At 45.3% G+C, this 20796-nt stretch overlaps 1 protein-coding gene across 1 annotated transcript in view; it reads right to left on the bottom strand.

Annotated features, from left to right (window-relative positions):
* The window catches only part of LOC144798398 (cytochrome P450 2C8-like), a 640773-nt gene that overhangs the window by 102493 nt on the left and 517484 nt on the right, over window positions 1–20796 (bottom strand). The window contains exon 8 of the mRNA XM_078669253.1: window positions 6318–6459. Within this exon, the coding sequence (XP_078525379.1) occupies window positions 6318–6459 (142 nt within the window). The remainder of the gene's footprint in view (window positions 1–6317; window positions 6460–20796) is intronic.

Genomic DNA, 20796 nt, shown 5'->3' on the forward strand with positions numbered 1-20796 from the left:
TGTCAATGTTGTGTTTGTAAAATTATTTAATTATTTTCTGCTATATTTTCATTATTCTATATGCTTAAGTCTCTTGACAGCAGTGATGAAGGTTTGCGACACCTTGGCAATATCAATGTCACATGATGGTCTGTGGTATCCTGTATTCTATACCTGTGTTCTGTATCTAAGGGATGATGCACTATTCTGTAAACTGTGCATCATCCCTGGAATGTAATAATAAGAATGTGTGACAGCAGTTGGAAGCCCATGCAATGCTGGACTGAAGCTGCGGTTTGGGTCCCCTGCTATGACATAACTCTGAATAAAGGAAAATAGCCCAAAGTTGTTCTGCTTCTTATTCAACAATTTAACACTGGTGACGACCAGGATAATTTTCTATGGCTACCCCTGGCTTTAATTGATTTGGAGACAGGAGAGACCCCAACGCCGCATAATGGAGCAAGGAGCAATTCATGGGAGGAGCTCAACTAAAGCTTGCTACTTACTTGCAGTGGTGGCCAGGTGTAGGGAACGTGAGAGGGGGAGCGCAGGGAAGGAGAGGCGCATGGGGGGAGTGTTAGAATATATTTTAAAAAATAACTTACCTTAAGGTGCCAGCCACCTCAAGGATCGCGCTCCCTCTTCTCTTCCTTGTCCCAGCAGACACTGGGATAGCGTCACAGACTCAGCTAAGGCCAGGGAGTCTGTAGGGGTATCTCCAGCCCGGCAGTTCAATGTAGCCAGGCTGGAAAAACTTGAGTGGGGAAGTGTGTTTTGGTCGGCCTGAGACGGCCGGGCAAACACATATGCGCACTTAGGGAGTGCGCATAGAACTCCTTCTCCCGTGCCCTGCCCCTGCTGCACAAGCTGGCTCAGAGCCGCCAAATGAAAAATAAAGTGATGCTAGATCATCGTTTTTTTTTTCATTTGCTGCCTCTGAGCCAGGTAGTGGGGATACGCTCCAACGCCACTGCAAAGGAGCCACCCATGCTTACTTGAGCAGTTTCCAGGTGATGCCTTGGAATAATAATTTACTGTGACATGTCCCGCTCGAGTGTTGGCTTGCGGTAATCGCTTGTTGACACCCTGGTGACCGGTGTCATCGCTGCTATTTACGTCCTTTCTTGGAAGACATGCATCTCTGTGCGTAGGACATTAAAGTGTGGCCAGTTTTGGTTGGGCACTTCTTCCGCCCCATTGTCTTTCTGCTATCATCTCTGTTTGATTGGTGCTGCATTTTCTGCGATTCACACACATGTTAGTGCACATTGCTGCCAGTGCTGTGGTTACTCCTCTCTTGATTCCACTTCTCAAGTTACCAGCTGCTTGTGTTGTGTCACATATATATGGCAGTGTGTATTACATGCATTTAATGCCTCTGTGATGCACACACATTTTGGTGTTTCTGTGATACGCACACATTTCGGCTGTGCACATCTTATTTCTCATCTTCTGAGATTCACATGCATTTACTTTGTTCTAGACATTATTTTGGGAATTTTACATGTGCTTATAACTACAGCTTTGGTTAATTTAAATTTACATGATATTCATTGAGTAGTGTTTCTGTACATCTGTAAGATGTAGAATACCAAAAGTATTTTATGGATGTAATCTGAAAGGTAAAGTGAAATTGTTAAAACCAGATATTAAGCCTAGAGGGTATGGGGTGAACCTATTAGTTGCTTGGATACTTTTGGGGGGTCGATTGATTTCTGTGATTGGATTGATGCTGGTAAGATTTATATGCCTGTCGAAGGAGACTCACTTAAAGGTTGGTATTATTAATGGGTTCTTAATGTGTATTTAGACCCGAATGAGTCTCCCACGGTTTGGACCAAGGTCATATCCACAGTCTGTAAAGTAACAAGTTGTGGTGATGAAGAGCTGTTAAGTAATATTCCTGAGGTCTTTAGTGATATCTTGGGATGTTTGAAAAACTATGTGCACTTGACCAGGCTCAAGGATGATGCAGCGCCAAAGATTGTCATGGTCAGAAATGTGCCATTGTCTGTTAGGAAAAAGATGAAAAAGAAATCGGATAAGTTGCTGGACAATGGTATCATACAGGAAGTTGTGACTTCTGAGTGGGTGGCTCCGATTGTGATGGCATGCAAGGCTAACAGGGAGGCTAGGCTTTGCGTGGATTTGAGGGAGCTCAACAGGTCAGAGGTGGTGGATCATTACCCTCTACCTAGTAGGGAGATGATGAGTTCTTTCGATGGGGCCAAGCACTTCTCCATGTTAGATTTAAGTTCTGCTTACCATCAAATAAGGCTGGATTCTACTTTTCAGGAGCTCAACATCTTCATTACACCTTTCGGCACATATAACTTCTTAAGGATGCCGTATGGTTTAATATCGGCCACCTCTGGCTTTCAGAGAGCTATGGAAAGAGTTCTTAAGGGTGCTGAGGGGGTTAAAGTGTACCAGAACGATGTGGTGGTGGTGGGTGCCAATTTGGAAGAGCATTGCAGGAGATTGTATGAGGTGTTGGAGAGGTTATAGAAATGTGGACTCACATTAAGATGAGAGAAATGTAAGGTTAATATTAAGGAAATTGAGTATTCAGGTCATTTGATTATTGGCCCAGGTATTAGACCCCAAAACAGTTTGGTTGGTGTAATTGAGATCTAGCCATCTCCTGAGTGTAAAGAAGAAGTTGTGAAGTTTCTTGGAATGGCTGAATTCTATGGCAAGTATGTACCTAAGTTTGCGGAGAGAACTGAGTGCATGAGATCTTTGCTCAAGAAAGGTAAGGAATTTGTATAGTGCAAGGGTTGTCAAAAAGAGTTTTAAGACATTAAGTTGATTTTGGAGAAGGCTATGGATCTTGGCAGTTTTGATACCAATGATGAGACTATAATAATGACAGATACCAGTTCCAAAGGTCCTGGAGCAGTGTTACTGCAAAAGTCTGGTGGGAAATTTAGAACTATATTTTTTGTTTCACCAGCTTTGAGGGGTGCTGAAAACAATTATTCAGTAATTGAGAAGGAGGCGCTAGGTGTGTTTTGGGCAATTAGGAAATTAAAAAAAATTCTGTGGGGGTGCACGTTTGAGATCCACACTGATCACAAGCCTTTGAGAGAAGTGTTCACCAAGAAAGGTATTGATCGAATTTCTGGTCGTATTCCCAAGTGGTTTATTTCTCTTCAAGAGTATGACTCTGTGGTAGTTTATGTACCTGGGGTGCAGTTTACAAGTAAACTGTATCGCACGGCTGTGTTGGTCTCAGAATGATTGTGATGAAAAAGGTGGGGATTACTGGAAGATGAGTGGAAAAGGGAGCTTGTGAAAGATGATTGTTTGCAGAGGGTGATGAGGTAATTGAATGAGGGATGGTCCAATTTAAATAAGGGTGAAGGTATTGCTGGTTTTCTGGCAAGCAAGAAATGAATTGGCAGTGGGTGGCAGATAATTATTGAGAAGAATTAAGTTGCTTCCACTTCAGATTCTGTAGGAAGCAAGTGGTATGCGGTGCTCATATTGAGGGTATTTTCAAGATTAAGGAGAGACTCAGAGAAGTGTACTGGTAGCCAGCTATTGATTTTATGGTAGAAAGAGAGGTAAGGGAGTGTCTAGAGTGCGTGAATTGTGATAAGGGGTTGAAGTGTAGGACACAGCCTATTGTCATAAGGGAACAAGCGGCTGGTCCGTGGGAAGATATTGCTTTAGACATCTGAAGACCTGTGAGAGAGAAATCTGCTGACAGATACATTTTAGTGTGCATTAAAATGTTTTAGCGATGGCCAGAAATAGTGGTGAATTCGGTTGAGTCTAAAGATGTTGTCTGTTTTTGGAAGAACTGTTTGAGAGGGAAGGTTATTCCTCCGCCACTATTACTGATAACGGTGTCAAACTTACCTCTGCACTTGTTGAAGAGTTTCTAAGCGTGAGAGAAATCACGCAAAAGAAAGCTACACTATACCACCCAGAGATCAATGGTGTTGTGAAACGTTTTATCAAAGTGTTGAAGGAGTGGTTGCAACTGTTTTTGGTGAGTGGGGTCAATTGGGAGGATGGCATGAAGAGAAAAGTTATGGAGTATCACCTCATGCCGCATTCCACTACTGGAGTAACTCCTTTTCAATTGTTTAAGGACTGAGTTCCCAATACCGCTGTTGTACTGAGTTGGGTGAAGTGTAGACGCAGAAGGGTGGATGATGAGGTGTATGATATTGAGGGATATAGAGAGAGAGAGAAAAAATTAGGACAATGTGTGATGAAATCTGGTATGATGGACACAAAGCAGTCAGAGACATTAGTGAGATTTGGAGGACTGGGTGAAGATTAAATCTCCAAGGAAAGATGGTCTCAAGTTGTCAAAGTTCAGTCAACCATACAATATGGTTAAACTATTTTAAGAATGTAATCAAAACTCATGATAAAAAGGATTTGGAATCTCAACAGAGTGGCCAAATGTGCCCCAATGGTGGAAGAAGGAGGAGGTGTGGGTGGTCTCTCCTCTTCCACTGGTCGAAGTGTAAGATCACAATGGGTGAGATTGGAACCAGCACATTTACGTCAGTATGTGTAAGGTATTTGCCTTTCTGTATAGCTGGGTCTTTTGGATATTTTCTATGACATGTTTATGGTTTCTGTGTTTTTTTGTGAATGTCTTGCTTTAAGTTCATTAGGTAAAGAAAGCGGTGATGTGGTATCCTGTGTTCCATATCGGTGTTCAGGATCTAAGGCAGAGGTCTTCAAACTGTGGATGTTTCCTCGCCCGGAAACATCCCAGGGGGTGTGCGAACTTCACAGAAAGATTTCCCCTTTACGTTTATTCTCGAGAATCATGGCATTCGAAAACAGGACTCTCTCTGACTGGGGGCAGCAGTCAGAACAGATAATAAATATGTGGAGGCTTCAACTTTGACCTTCCTTTAATCCGAGACAAAAGGCAGGAAATGGCAGCGAATTTCACTTTCACTCAAAATAAAACTTAAAAACATATGCTGCTTTGTGTGGTGCATCTTCCCGGGCCTTAGCTTTTCTTGCTGGTGCCTTTTGGCGTCCTTGCTGCTGCCTTCTACATCGGTTCATTGCACAGCTGTCTAGACATTTGAAGCGACTCATAGGTCAAATGTAAACATTTTCCTGCAGTATAATTTCCTTATTCCCCCTATCTTCTCTCTACTTCTGTTTTTTTACCACTGCCATACATAAATTGAGTTTTGCCTCACTGCACAGCCCTTGTACAAACATAATCACTCAACAGGTGTTCACACTACTAGACAAGCTGATATTCTTTCAAACATACACACACATGTAAGGCATGCAACCGTTCCATGCACTGTACACGTACTTAAAACAGGGAAATGTTCACGAAACGTGGGTGGGTTTAAACACCACCAGAAGGGTTTGGCTTCTGCAAATCTGCAGTGATGCAGGCATTTTCAGAGCTTGAGGCGAAATTACATTTGACCATTTGCCACAGTATTTTCCATAATACAGCATTTTGAGGTCATTTGTTGCAGTGTTACACCCATTCCTGTTCATGTGTGATAGTGCAGTCAAGAAGCCTCCTGCACAGCCTTAATGTAGATTCGGCCCATTAAAACCTGACAGTTGCTGTCTATTCCTATCCCAGCTCTAGTCAAGTAGGTTATTTTTTTACCTGTACCAGGGCCCAGGGTATCTATACTGCTATTACATGATAATACAAAATTAACATATATGGCAGTGAGAGTTGATTGAGATGTACTTTCAGAGCAAAGACCTTGCCCCGAGAATGATGTGGTTGCCAGGTCTGCCATCATTCTACTTGTTTGCTAGATCAGGCTGCATGGTATTATATGTGGTCCTGAAGGTGGGGGTGCATGCACTAGCCTTGTGGTGGTTTTCCCCAAAAGAAAGTTTCCCATCAAAGGGTGTTGAATGAGTTCAGTGATTGTGGGCCAGATATTAACTTCACAAAACCCTGCTAATGTTGTTTTGCTATTGTGAAAATTAGTTGTCAGCTGACGCCTCAGGGATAAACCGGTTGTCAAAGAGGCCAAATCCCAATTTCCAGAAATTATAGTGATGGGGGGACTCGGCTCCTAAAAGATATTGCCTGGGGGGTTGGTCCTAAAAAAGTTTGAAGACCTCTGATCTAAGGGATGATGCACCGATGATGCACCGATCTGTATCCTCATTGGAATGCTATGATATGATAAGAATGTGTGACGGTAGTTGGAAGCCCAGGCGATGCTGGACTGAAGCTGCGGTTGGGGTCTCCTGCTACGACGTAACTTTGAATAAAGGAAATTAACCCAAAGTTGTTCTTCTGCTTCTTATTCAACAACGTAACATGATCCAATGCACTGGTAGGAAAAAGAAACTAACCCTACCTGCTCCAAAAGGCATGAAGGCCTCCGGCTTGATGAACTCCCCATTGTCATTCAGAAAGTTTGAAGGATTAAATTCATGGGGAAACTTCCAGAGAGACTCTTCGTAGTGTACTGAAGGAACGTTAGTAACAACCACTGTTCCCTGAGAGGTAAAAAACAAAATAGGTTATAAGTAAATTATAATAATTTATTAGTAATATACTAGGTCCTCATTCAACAAATAAATAACAAAAATAAAAGCTGTAGTTTATAGTAGCATTCATACTCTTGTTGTGTTTGGTTCCTTCACTAAAGTTCAGGCGAGAGCACCCTGAAGATCAGGTCCCCATTTGCGCAAGGTTGTGGAAGCTTGCTGGTGATCCCAGGGGGGCCTCAGCTGGTGTACCCAGGCAGAGGAAGAGACCGCACTCTTTCCTTGAAAGACAGGAGGAGTTTCCACAATATGTATGTGCTGGGTATGAGGTAATGGCAGCACCTGAAGGTGACAGACTGTTCCAGTAGGAGCTGGTGTAAGAACATTTGTGCAGCTGAGAAGGGACGACCTGCGGTTCAAGGCATAAGCCCTGTATCCTCTGCAGTGGTGATCCTATGGCAGGCCCTACCAAAAGAATGCATAGCTCTTTTGATGGCACATGGGCTTACTCAAGCCACCATTCAGTACTTTTATCAGGATCTCCTGGTCCCTACGTTTCTGCAGCTTAGGACAGACCTGGAAATGGAGAGATGTGGTTTGGAATCCAGATCAACAGGAATCATAGCTGGTTGATATGTATTGGGTCACCAGTTCCTGTGGTGAAACGTATTCTGCTAATTCAGTGGACATACCCTCTTACTGCCATGGGATGTATGACGGTACAACGCGTGCTTTTACAACGCGTACCGTTACGACGCAGGTTTTACAACGCAAGTCGTTACAACGACTTGCGTTGGGGGCGCTGGATAGTGAATAGTTTAATTTACTATTCCAACTCCAGTCCCCGTGGATAGTAGGGAAGGTGTTGGATAGTAAATTAAACTATTACCTATCCTAGAGCGCCCTCCAGCGAAAGTCGTGTAATGACTTTCGTTGTTAAACCTGCGTCGTAACGGTACTTCATTGTAAAAGTTCCGTTGTAAAGGACGTTCCCCCTCCCATGTGATGTTAAAACATGCTGCTATATGGTGGACACCACATATTGCTAATTTAACATCATTTACTCTCCTTAAACAACCACCTTGCAATCTTTAATTCCATACTAACTTCCACCACTCACCTCCTTACCACTACTTTTTCCCTTCCCTTGCAACTCTATTACATTAAGCAGCCACATCTTTATATTATGTAAACTTGCTTTGTAAGTGAAGACTTCTGCCAGCCATTTCTCCCTTAAACTAGTTGAATGTATTTCTAGTGCTATCATTAATTTACTGTAGCTATTTCATAAACGTTTTTGTCTGCTGGACCTCTGTTGATCTGGTATGTTCTCTCCCCAGTCCGACCTCTGTGATGTGGGGTACTGCCTGTGTTTTCAATATTGTTTTTGAAATCCAATTCCATTTGGAACCAATGTATTTTTTTCAAAAGTACCAAGGACCCAGGTGTCAGCCATTTTTAGTAGAACATGCCATTTGCATTAACAGCCTAGGAGAAACAAGAGGCTCACACCATTTTCGATTTGTTAAGAGGCAATTCTGAGATCTTAGCCTCTGGGTAAAGGAGTAGGCAGACACATGGGGATGGGGCGCCATTACGAGACCGGCCTAGTCAGGATTGCAAGGGCTACAGTAACTCCATGGTGTCCATAAAGACACTAGAACCCTGCAGTGCAATGTCCTCTCAGATCTTCCATCAGGACTCCTGATGCCTCCTCATGCCTCAAGGACTGGACGAAAAGTATTGTGAGGAGCAGGGTATTCCTGGTCAGGGTAGTGCTAGGACAGCATGGGTGGAGATAAGATTCCACACAAGCAGAGGAACAAATGTAATAGAGAGGGCACCATTGGTAAAGGACAGTTTAGCAGAAATAGCTGTCTTTGCATTGTCTGTTAGTTAGGACGTTCTGATCACATGTTGTTCATTTGGTGTTCACTGTTCTGTTAACATTTTCTTTGCCATTTTTACTGCTGTTTCTTAATGCACCGCGTTCTTTAACGTTTGTTGTAGGTACAATTTTTGGCTAAGTCATTACCATCAGCCTTATTTGTGTGACGGAGCGTGGCTTAGCCGAAGATCATGGCGGACTCGTGAGCTGAGAGCTCAGCACCAGCCAGTTTATTATCCTTAACTATTATATAGCCGGGCCGATTTGTAAGAATTTAGCATCCTCCTTGGGGCCCGACTACCCAGAGGAGCACCCAGACGGAGAGTGGAGCCTACTGAAGCAGCTGGTCGGCAGCAGCGATCCGATGAAAAAAGTATGCAGCACAGTCCGGTGTCATGGTGGCCACGGGAGTAACTGAGAGACCCAGGCATGTTTTCACAGATTGAACTGCTGCAATTGGGGACTGCAGTACGCCTGGCAAGGAGTGCGGCGTGGGGCAAGCCCTTGTGAACAAGACGGGAGATTGGACTGCAGGAGGGCGACCTGAGTGCAACTGGAGCGCATAGAACGGGTCACATTGGCGGCGATGACAGCTAAGGAAGCAGTATAACGGGTATGCTGAGAGACAGAGCGGTGGAGCTGGGACGCTGTCAATGATGCTGATTTGCCCCGTGGACCTGTGGTGTGACCCAAATGAGCAAACAGGAGGTGCCCCCACTAGTGACTCTGACCAGAGGTAGTTACTTCCCAGCTCAAAGTGTGTCAGTGGGCCTTTCTATTTCCCTGCTGGAGGAATCCCTGTGTCGCGGACCTGCAGGCGGCATTAAGCGCTGGGGTGGCCTCCCGGCTCTCACTTGCAGCCACAACTGGATTGTGCTGCAAAAGGACTACGAAGCTGACCACAACCGACACGAGGCAGTGAGAAGGTGGCAGACATTGGGACCGAAACAGTGGCCAGGGCGGGCCCACTCGGGCGTCCCAATGCACGAGCCTTGGCCATGAATAGCTTGGCACCAGTGGAGCAAAGCAGATAGCAATCCTGGGGTGAGCCTACTACTTACTAGCGTGGCGTGGGAGGGCCCCCCGATGTCTCCGCCATCTGAACACGAAAAGAGTTGGACTTTGGTGTTGTATGGCCGCTGTCCTCTCACTTTGTAACACACTACGTGGACTTATACCAGGTGGTGTACTGGTGACTCTAAGGAATTGAGAAGCTGGCACGCGTTGAGGAAACACATGAACTTTCCAGAGGTACAGAGGATGGGTCCCGCCCGACACCTATGAAAGTCTGGGCATATCACGGAATAAGGTCTCAATGCTGTGGCTCTCCATGAGGGCCTTGTTAGCCTACCGAGGCCAATGAAGCAATTGTAGGTCCCAGGGCGGAACTTGTGTCGTTTTGGACTGCAGCCACGGGTCTCACCCAGGGCGCAGCAGGAGGAGGGCCAGAACGACCTGGCTGGCTTTTCTGCCCTTGCGGTGAGCCGGCAGAGGTAGTCTAGGCCAATATCATGCAGGACTGCCTGGTTACGTGTACCGTGAGAAACACAGAGGCTGAGAAGCTGCTAAACTGGTGGATTATGTGGACCAGGGGACGAGACTACTACCGGCTTACTCGAGATGAGTTTCCCTGGTGAGGCCTGAATGAAGTTGCTGGCCTTGAAGAATAACGAAGTACATATCCCGTGACGTGTGGTAATGCTACTGGGGAAGCAACGGCGCAACCTGGGCTATCGGTGCCAAAGGGTCATAGCGTAGCCTGAATTGGGGTGGAATACGACTTAGGATTCTTACTGACCCTTGTCTGTGGGGCGTCCTGAACCTACTGCATGCCATTAGTGGAGTGGTGTGGCTCACTGGTTAGAGGCGGCAGACCCGGAAGCAGAGGACGGCCCGGGACCAGGGTTCAATTCCCGACGCGGCAGGGTTGTGGACCAGGGTCAGCAGAATCGATAATTCTCGCTTCGGTGCCTACTCTAACCAGGATCACACTCTGCAACTCTGGGCATTAGCTTGCCTCATCTCCACAACAGCCCCCCACATACACCGGGGATGCCTGGTTTCACCTTGGAGATACCCAGAAGGGATCATCTCACAGGGAAAGCCAGGACGGGTTCCCCAGTGGTCTACAGCGCTGGGACGCCCCATTGCTGGGGTAGCCATGCGCTTTACAAGACAACCTAACATAACATTAGACCCCGCTTTGGTCTAGTGAAGTCTCGCCATGATGGGAAAACCTAGGGACCGGCAGACTGGAGCCCTCCAGGAACTGGAAGACAGTGCCCAGGAACAGTCGCAAACTAATCCGGAAGACCCGGTGCAGCAACAACTTAGTAAAATATTAGAGGCAATAGCGTATTCGAAAGCTACGCTCCACCAGGACATCGGTACTGTCATGGTTGGGCTCGGCCTGCTGCGGGAAGAACATAAGAAGCTGTCGTAGAGGGTTGAAGAGACTGAGTCTAACGTTGCAGTCCCGTTACCAGCGCAAAAGGTTTTGGAGCAGTGGATGGGGGCCCTTACGGACAGGGTGTCTTTGCTGAAACGCATGGCCTTAGATGTGGAAGGGTGCAATAGAAAAAATCATGTCAGGGTCCTGGGCCTACCGGAGGGAACGGAAGGAGGCAATATGGTGTCTTTCTTGGAAGGCTGGTTCGGGACTGTGGTCTGTCTACCTTTTATATGCTGGAGAGACCTCATAGGGTGCCTGCCAAACCGTTGTCCCATGGGAGGCCTCCAAGACCTGTGGTGGCCTGCCTGTTTCACTTCTGTGATGGAGATTTACTCTGCAAAAAGCGAGAGCAGAGGGCCCCTTCACTGCACAGCAACGTCTCACTTTTCCCGGACTAGATGATGGAGGTACAGAGGAAACAGGCCTCCTATTTGGAGGTCAAGAGAGCATTAAGAGAAGAGGGCCTCCAGTACTCTCTGATGTTTCCAGCTTGCCCACGTGTGATTCTGGAAGGGAACACACACTACTTTGATTCTCCGAAGGATGCCCGGGACTGGATTGAAGTCTACAAGGGGGAGATGCCTAGAGACAGGGGTCTTGGAGCATCCAGACGGCAGTCCACGGACCTTGGGAAATAACCAAGATGACGACCTCGAAGGGGACCCCGAAGATACCATCCTCATCTCAGATGGAGAAGGAGAGAGCTGAGGCTTTGCAGGCTGTGGCGGCACTGATGCAGAGTCGGAGCCCTTCTCCGAAAGCAGAGGCCGGCTCATCCAGAGAGACAGCAGACAATGAATCGGACACATCCTATAGCGATAGCGTGAAGATGCCAGTGGTGACTCCTAATACTGTGTACGCTATTATCTGACATGTGTGGTAAGCTAAGGTGATTCCGATGCTTAAAGGGGTGCTGGACTCTCAGTGGCTATTATAGGCCCTGAGCTACCCTTTTCACATTTAAGGCTGGTGCGCTTTGCTTAGTGGAAGCACCCTGGGCCAGCTGCGCTGCCTTGTACCTCTGTAACTGCCAGAGGATTTTGTGTATCTTTCTATAGTTTGTATGGGTGCTAGTTTTACAGTAACTGTCCTGGGAAGGGGAAGTTGGTGGTTTTGTGCATACCAGGGTACAGAATAGTGAATACCTCACTAGAACACTATCAGATCATAATCCCATCCTACTGCGGGTACAGTGGTCTTGCACGAGGACTACCATACCTACATGGCGCCTACGCCCTAAAGCCTCAATATTTCCAAGACAACGCTGGTACAGCGAGGTCTTCGCTGCATCTCAGAAGTGGTAGGAGTGCGTAAACTGCTTTTAAGGGATGTACAGAAGGCAGACCAGCGCCTTCGAGAGGTAGAACAGGGACGCCATGGGAAACCTGATAAGCACGGGGAGGTCTTGGAAGCGAAGGAAGCTGTTGCAACACAAATAGAACAACTATGATGCTTTGATTACAAAAAATACATCACACATGCCCATGCTGAAAGAGACAAGTCTGGGGCTCTTTTGGCATGGCTAGCTAACCCGGCCCGAAGGGGAACAATGATTTTAGAGCTCAGAGACAAACATGGAGTGGCATGTTGCATTCAACAGGATATTAATGGGCTATTCCTTGCGTATTATGCAGACTTGTATATAAGTAACTTGACCCTGATAGAGCACTACATGACTGGGTTCATACATGCAGTAGGACTGCCCGCTCGGATGGAGGACAGGCGGACGCGTTGGGTCGGGATATCAAACTCATAGAAGTGAGGGGAGATATTAAACATATGGCTAGGAACAAGACACGAGGGACAGATGGGCCACCGATTGAATTATATCTTGCCTACGCAGAGCAGTTGGCCCCTAGATTGATAACATTACATAATGATGCCAAACAGGTAGGACAGTTCCCCGCAACGACTCGGGAGGCTATTATTATTACGCTGCTAAAACCTGGGAAACCATCTTGGGACAGATCCGCATATTGACCACTTTCTATGCTTAATATGGATTACAAGATCCTGAGCCATATCTTAGCCACCCGTCTCCTTCCCTATATGACAACACTAGTGCACAGTTTTAGTTAATTCTGACCAGGAATATGGCTATTATTGTTCAACATTTATTGTGGATCCTGTAGGCTGATTCCTATTCAAATATATCAAGTGCAGGGGGATCTGCTGGACGGCAATATAGGCAGAGCAATAAGAGGGATGTAGGGCGACTTTGACTTTTGGGGGGCACTCCCTCTGTCAGTAGCTGGACGAGTGCCCTTACTTAAAATGGTGACCCTTCCGAGACTGTTGTACTACTTTGGAACATTGCCGGTTTGGATGCTGGCAAGAATTTTTATATTTAAATCGATGGTCTTGGGATTCCTATGGGGCAGTGGAAGAAGGAAGGTAGCACTGGGCGTTCTAATGAGATCGAGATCGGAGGGGGGTCTGGCAGTACCTGATTTCGAGGCCTATTACTTGGCGGCTCAATTACAATGGCTCACGCAGGCAGATGCAGCTAGACTTCGAGGGACGGAGGAGGTAAGGGATAGAGCTCCGTCACTGCAAGCACTGTCCCATATTGTCCTGAAGTTACCTGTCCGAACCCGTGATCTTCCAGGAGAACTCAAAATAGCAAGGCAGTGCTGGAATAGGAGCCTGAAATGAGCACAGATTGAAATTCCATATGCACCTGATATCCCTCTGTCCACGTGTGAGTCATTACCTCATGGGGGTGCCTGGAGGGCACTGGAGACTTGGAGAGAGAAGGGCCTGACCACTGAAGGGGATTTATATGAAGATGGCACTGTGCTCCTCTTTACTGACTTACAGGACCGCTATGACTTATTTGGGAGGACTTTTTATTATACTCTACGCTCACTGCGGCTATCCGTAAACACTGGAGGGGGGGGGACTCATTGAACCGCAGACTTCAATGGGATGTCAATATATAGTGTCGGCGCAGGAATCTTTAAAGTGGTAACATGCCTATATAGACTTATAACGCAGGAAATGTTGGTACCCCTGATTGTGCTGCGACTAAAATGGGAAGGAGATGCGGGGGAGGAAATTCCGGAGAAGACCTGGGCTGATCTTGTGGAACGGGAGTCGAAGAGTTCCAGGAATGCCTGATTCCAATTAGTGCACTTTTACATATTACACAGAGCGTACCTCACCCCAGCGAAGATTAATAAATACTTTGACACCGGCATGGCAGCATGTCCGCACTGTAACAGGGAGGGAGCAGACTTTCGCCATATGCTTTGGGATTGCTCACAGTTAGATACCTATCAGGCTGACGTGGTTGCCTTGCTGACCGAGATCACTGACAGAGAACTGGAACCGGCTATAGGGCCTTGTCTCTTACATTGGTCTCCCCACACAGCCAGAAATAAGGTTACAAGCACATTTCTAGATATGGGTCTCCTATTGGCTAAACGAGAAATCACTATGCATTGAAAAGCACAAAAGTGACCGGATATCAACAGATTAACTGGGTGGAGTGTGATGGGATAGTTAGACTACATTTAGCAAAAAGAGCAGGAAGTGAACAGGCATTACAAGCAGCGAGGGAATGGGAAACATTAGTAGTGCTGCTAAAAAATCCGGAAAGTGATAGCGACGACATTCCCCTGGCTGCTTCTCAGGAAGTGGCAGACTAGTTAGCTTACCCCTGTGCTATGTATGTCATGGAGGTCCTAGATGCTGCGTGCATGCGCCCCCACCTCCACTGCGGAACAGGGCCGGACTGAGAACCTAGGGCCTCATTTATGAAAAGTGACGCATCGCTGCGTGAAAACAGCGATGCGTCACTTTTCATTGCGCCCTCCTTGCGACACCAATGATGCGTCATATTTACAGTATGACACATCATGGCGCAAGGAGTTACAGATACGTCAGTATTTCTGACGTATCTGTAAGTGCAAAAGTCACGCATTGCTGGAATGTGTCACAAAAGTGACGCAACTCCAGCAATGCGTCCTTTCACATGGGGAAAGCCCCATGTGAAAGGGCTTGCGTCAGTCTTACGCCTGCTGTGAGGCAGGCGCAAGATTTTGACGCAACAGCGTCCTAAAAGTGACGCTCACTGAGTCACTATCACAAAGCTTTTTGCGGGGGAACGCCCCCTCTGCATACATTATACCTGACGCAGGTATAATGTAGCGCAGGGGTTTACAAAGTGACGCATCTGCTTAGATGCGTCACTTTGTAAATGTGGTGCAACAAGGCATATTTTTTACTCCACTGGTGCGTCGCTAAAAGTAACACACCAGCGGCGTAAAAGTGATGCAAGGGCTCATAAATGAGGCCCCAAAACCGGCCCTGGCAAAGTGCTCGGTCTGCCCCCTGGGGGTGCGACCGAGCTCTTTGCCGGGGCCGGTTTTTGGCCGATTTTGTTACAGGGCCGATTTTGCAGCTATGCTGCAAAAACGGCCCTGTAACAAAAACGCCTCCCAGAGCCCAAAACCGGCCCCCACCCTTGCTGCGCACTTGGGGATTGCCCGGTGCCCACAATGGCCAGTCCGGGCCTGCTGCGGAATAGATACTGAAGTACTGCTCTTGGTGTTATTGTAAAGCCAAACTACAACAGACCCAAACTACAGCTTAAAACGTTGATTGTAAGTGACATGCCTGGTGGGCGGCATGGGAGGGGGTAACGAGGAGGGGGGGTAAGAATGTTTTAAAATATGTGACACTGCCAAACTGAATGCCAGCCGATTGTAGCACGATATAGGATATTTGGGAGGTGGGTGGGGAGGGTAATTTTATGTACGATTTAGTCATTATAATTGTATCGCCCACAATAGCGTTCTTGCTCATCCCATTTTATGTATCTTAACATGACTCGTTTGGTAGAATATGCTTGTACAGGCGGGCAAAACACAATACATTTTGTTTAAAAAAAATCTGTTTTATATGGGTGACTATCACGGTAATTGCTAGGATTTTCTTTTGGTTTTCGTACCCTTCACTTTGTTGCTTCACTTCAAGAATGGCTGTTTTCTTGGACCTATATATTTTTGAATATTGTGCATTACATTGCAGGATTTATGCCCTGATGAAGGGTTTGACCAAAAATGCATTGGAATTGTTTAGAATATAAAAACACAGTATGTGATGATGCAACATGATGAACATTAATCATTCAAAAACAAGATGAAATTAAATAAATGAATACTTGCATAACTAATTTGGATGACTATGCAAACATTCATTTCAATAATTAAACTAACAATTTACGTTTCACCCGGAGTATCAGTGGGGTCGTTGTTCTGATTCCAAGACAACGCGTTCGGAGTGATACATTATTGATGCCCAATGATGAAAGGGCAGCTTCCACCTGGACCCAAAAAAAGATTTACATTTAAGTACAAGATTTACGTGTACATTACTACTCAAGGTGTGCCACACTCTCTATTTGGTTCATGCTCTGCTCAAGATCCTTTTCTAGACCACAGCTTGTAGGACCGTCTCCTTTCCATATACTCTCCCCAGTTCGGCAGTGATTGCACTTTCTTGCGCACTGATACACTCTGGACCTCTGGGAGGGAAATTAAACACTTCTGAATCACCTTGGGTTTTGAGACTGGTCCCAGGTGTAATCTTCGAATGAAGAGATTGTTGAATGACAGAAAAAGGTTTCAACTGAGTCGCACTATGAGTTGGTAAAGTAAGTAGAAGTGGGCTGCAGTTCCATTTTTGATCCATTGTTAAAACAGATAGTTTTGAAGGATCTTACCGTTCTCGTTAATTTTATAGTAATGATGAAGCAGATAAGCTGCTGAACTTTTAACTGACATATAAAACTGGTTATGACACATTAAATACAAAAAATAAAGGGCCCGATTCACAGAATGAACTTAAGACTAAATCCTAAACTTACTACTATTTGGTATTCACAGAATGCACTTACTACTTTCGGGATTCACAGAGTGAACTTACTACTTTCGGGATTCACAGAATAAACTTACTACTTTCGGTATTCACAGAATAGATTTAAGACTACTAACTCTAAGTCCGAACTCGGGCCGTAAATTCCGGCCCGGAGGCGGAGCTTCAGGCTTGGGGGCGGAGCTTGCGGCCCGGAGGCGGAGCTTGCGGCTTGGAGGCGGAGCTTCCGGCTCGGAGGTGGGGATTTTTGCTATGCTGAAATCTCCAACTCCGGGCCGCAAGCTCCGACTCCGGGCCGGAAGCTCCGCCTATGGGCTACAGATACAAATTTTATTATTTTGCAATGTTTTAACCGGATTAATGGTTTGTTTGATCTTAGCTTGACTGAACTTCTTCAGGAGGTTTGGTCTAGCAGTGATAATACTTTACTTGTACAGATTAGTTTTGAGAGGTACATATATGAGCCTATTTATGAGTTTGTAGATCACTTACCCAATTACTGGTCCTCACTGGATAGCTTGAGTTGGATCCCCTATGCCCAGCCCCTTTTGGAACAATTCAAGGTCCATCGGAGGATCAAATGAATCAAAACCAACATGGGTGATAAGAGATATAAAGGTGAATGATCAAAAGGGCCCAGTGACGCTACAACAGTAATTCTGGTAGTGTGTTGGATGGTTTATCTTTCGGATGAAGTTATTATATAAGGGGTCCCTACTGAGATCCCTATTGAAACTCCCTGTCCAAAGATTGCCCATCTCAGCTCAAGCTCAAAGCCTATGTTCAGTTGAAGGCTATCACGTGCCAGTACCAATGGAGGAGTGCAACAAAGACCATGTAAAGCAGTGATAAGAGTATTAATAGAGTTGCGCGTTGCAAATGCTTAAGCTTTCATTGCGGTAATGTGAAATATCTGTATGAGGTTATGCGAAGTGGCTAGAGTCCACGTTTGGGTGATGCGCTTTATGCAGAAAAGTTGAAGTTGTTATCGGGCCTGTCCTGACCTAACATCCTGGGATATACACCTACGGGTGGTCTCAGTGTGGCATACGCTGAGTAAGTTGCCTGCTGTGTTTCAAAGGTGCAGTTCATAAGACATCATCAGCAGTACCACCAAGACAAGGGAACTTTCTTTTTGTGAGTGAGGGATACCTTTGTTATGGTTGCTCTCAGTGCACAGGGAGACATTACAACAACTTAAGTGAAATTGGGATGGTCAAGGTTTCACTTGAAGTGTATGTAATAATAGATGACATCATGGTATTTGGTTAGACTTCTTGTGTGAAAGGATCTGTTGTTTCTAGTGAAGTAGACAGAGTTTTTTTTAAATAGCTTGCATTGTGTGAAGATTTTTCTTAGAGAGCACTGGCTTGAAGGATTGTAAAGGATGGGTAGCTGCTGCGAGGAGTGAGATTGACATCACAGTTTGCCACACTGGTATTGGTTGGTTGGTGTAATGCCGTGCTGCGATAGGTTGACTACGTGACAGTGTTCCGTGCTGGTATTGGTTGTGAATGAGATAAACAAGGAAGTGTAAGAGAAATTGATTGAGGAGAATTATTTGTATAGGACGAAATTTATAATTTGTGAAAAGATGAACATTTTGAAAGATTTGAAGGCTTGATGCAAGGAGATGTACCCGTACCGACTCAAGGAGAGGTAGGCGCAAATGGATTCAGGCATTCCTTTCAAACAGAACCTTTCAAGTTATTTCCTAAAACGCTTGCTCTAAAACGTACTCTTTTGCACATGGTGTACCACAAGGCTCCATCTTAATCCCGCTACTATTCAATCTCTACGTAAAACCTTTAGCAGAGCTGGCAAACAAATCTGGGCTGTCAATCTACTCCTATGCAGATGATTCTCAAATCATGTTTTCACTATCTGCGCAAAACCCCAATGATACCTCCACACTCAAGACAGGACTAACTAACATAGCAGCCTGGATGCAATCTAACTTCCTAAAATTAAATGGAGAAAAAACAGAGGTACTAATATGGGAAGCAGAAAGATCTTTGGAGCCTACAACACTGGCCATACAAAATGGGCACCCTCCCTACCCCCGCATCACAAGTGCGAAACCTAGGCGTACTCCCTGATGAAACTTTGAGTATGCATGCCCAATCGGTAAAAGTCGCGGCCACTTGTTTTTCCATCATCAAATGCTGAGAAAAATGTGCTGGATGCTACCAGAAACAACAAGAAAAACTGTAGTCAATGCCTTATTCACCTCCTCTATGTTGGCTCAAACAAACAGATTATCCACTGATTACAGATGGCCCAAAATGCAGCAGTCCGACTTTTATGCAAAGTCCCAAAAAGAGAATCGATCTCCGCATTCCGACGTAAACTACACTGGCTGAACACTGAAAAACGTGTGAAATTTAACACACTCACCTACATGCACAAAATTAAATCTGGAACGGCCCCCAACTACCTCTTTACTTTGGCCAAACCCTACACCCCTTCCAGAAATCTAAGATAAGCCTCCCAAGGCAGTTTTGTGGTCCCTAAATACAAATTGACATGAATAGGAGGAAAATCCTTCACATATTTAGGGCCATCTTATTAGAATTCCCTCGCAGTCTCGCTTAGAAATGAAACAAGCTATTCCAATTTCCGTAAGTTGCTTAAAACCTGGCTATTCGACAAATAAGATGCCCAGGCGCCGCCTTGTCATGGCTTTTCTGTCTGCGCTGGAAACCCTTTCTGGGTAGCTGTTGCGCAATATAAATTCAAATAAAAAGAAAAAATACTAATACTGCCCAATTGTACACCATCATTGTATATGTCCCAAGAGAGAGGATATCACACATCTACATGGCTTGAAAATTGGGTGAAATACAATGAGATTGATGGACCATTCTGTTTCCCACAATATGGAACATTTACTGTCATGATTCTTGAAAATTTGAGGAGATATTTATTTGAGATTAAACCGCCTCCTAGGCCTATGCAATTTGAGGCGCTTAGTGAATGGGAGCATATAGCCCACCAAAAAGAGAAAAAGAAATGCCAGGGAAAGTACAAGAATACTTTAAACCGATAGGTCGAGGCAAGATGGGATGCACAACAGAAGGCTTGGAGAACAGATATAGCAGAGGCAACCAGAATGTATTCCATAATAGTTGCAGAGAAAGAGGACGGTGGGAAGGGTAAGGAAAAGAAAAAGCATCATGAAGAGTCAAAAACACTAACTCTCACTGGAGACAGTGATCATGAATTTGCTGATGAATTCTTAAATGAATTATTGGTAAATCATTCACCACATTATAATGAAGATTTACCCCAGAGTTTAACTAATCCTTATATGGGAAAAAATCCAGATGTACCTGTTGTTCCCAGAGATTCAGTTCCACACACCTCTTTTAAACCATTGGGTGGAAATATAGGGATGCCTGATGTGAATAATCAGATGGTTTTGAATCCACCAGATGCCTTGAATGTCCCGGTAACTATAGGTCCTGTAGTTGTTTTATATCAGCCTGGGAATTGATGAAAACATATACATATGTTGTCTGTCCCTGCTGCGATAAATGGTTCCACTTCTACTCCTGCAAATTTGAGATTTAGATAGCCTACCCAGATGCCTTTCATTCCAAACCCAGTTTACGTTACTTGTGGAGAAAGTGCTGGTTCGGGTAGACATTCTACTCATTTAAATTTTTCCAGCTGAAGGTCAGGCCCAAACTTTCTATGCACCTGAGAATGGTATGTTAACCCCACCGCGGGTAACACAGAGTACCACAGGAAACACTTTTCAGATGGGAACGCCCGACTCTAATGTGCCCCTTTTGCATTCTACAACTACTGCAAGAACGGAAGGTCAGAATGAGGATTTATTTGGAATACAATGGAAGGGCAAACAGGCCCTACTTCAAAAGAGTTTGACGATTGGCTAAAATGTTTAGTTACTCCTGCAAATAATGTAGGTGTTGGGAATTATAATTAAAATGCTCTGGGAAGGGAAAAAGATAGGTCCATTGATGTCGTAAGACTCAAGGTGGAATTGGAAGAAATGATTATGAAACAATAAGCCCTGCTAGAATAATTGCTTATCAGGATGATGAATTATTGTTCGTATGCAAAGACATTACCAGACGTGCTCGAAACACCCATGAAATGT

The sequence above is a fragment of the Lissotriton helveticus genome, chromosome 12 (genome assembly GCF_964261635.1).
Source record: "Lissotriton helveticus chromosome 12, aLisHel1.1, whole genome shotgun sequence".
Taxonomy (NCBI): Eukaryota; Metazoa; Chordata; class Amphibia; order Caudata; family Salamandridae; genus Lissotriton; species Lissotriton helveticus.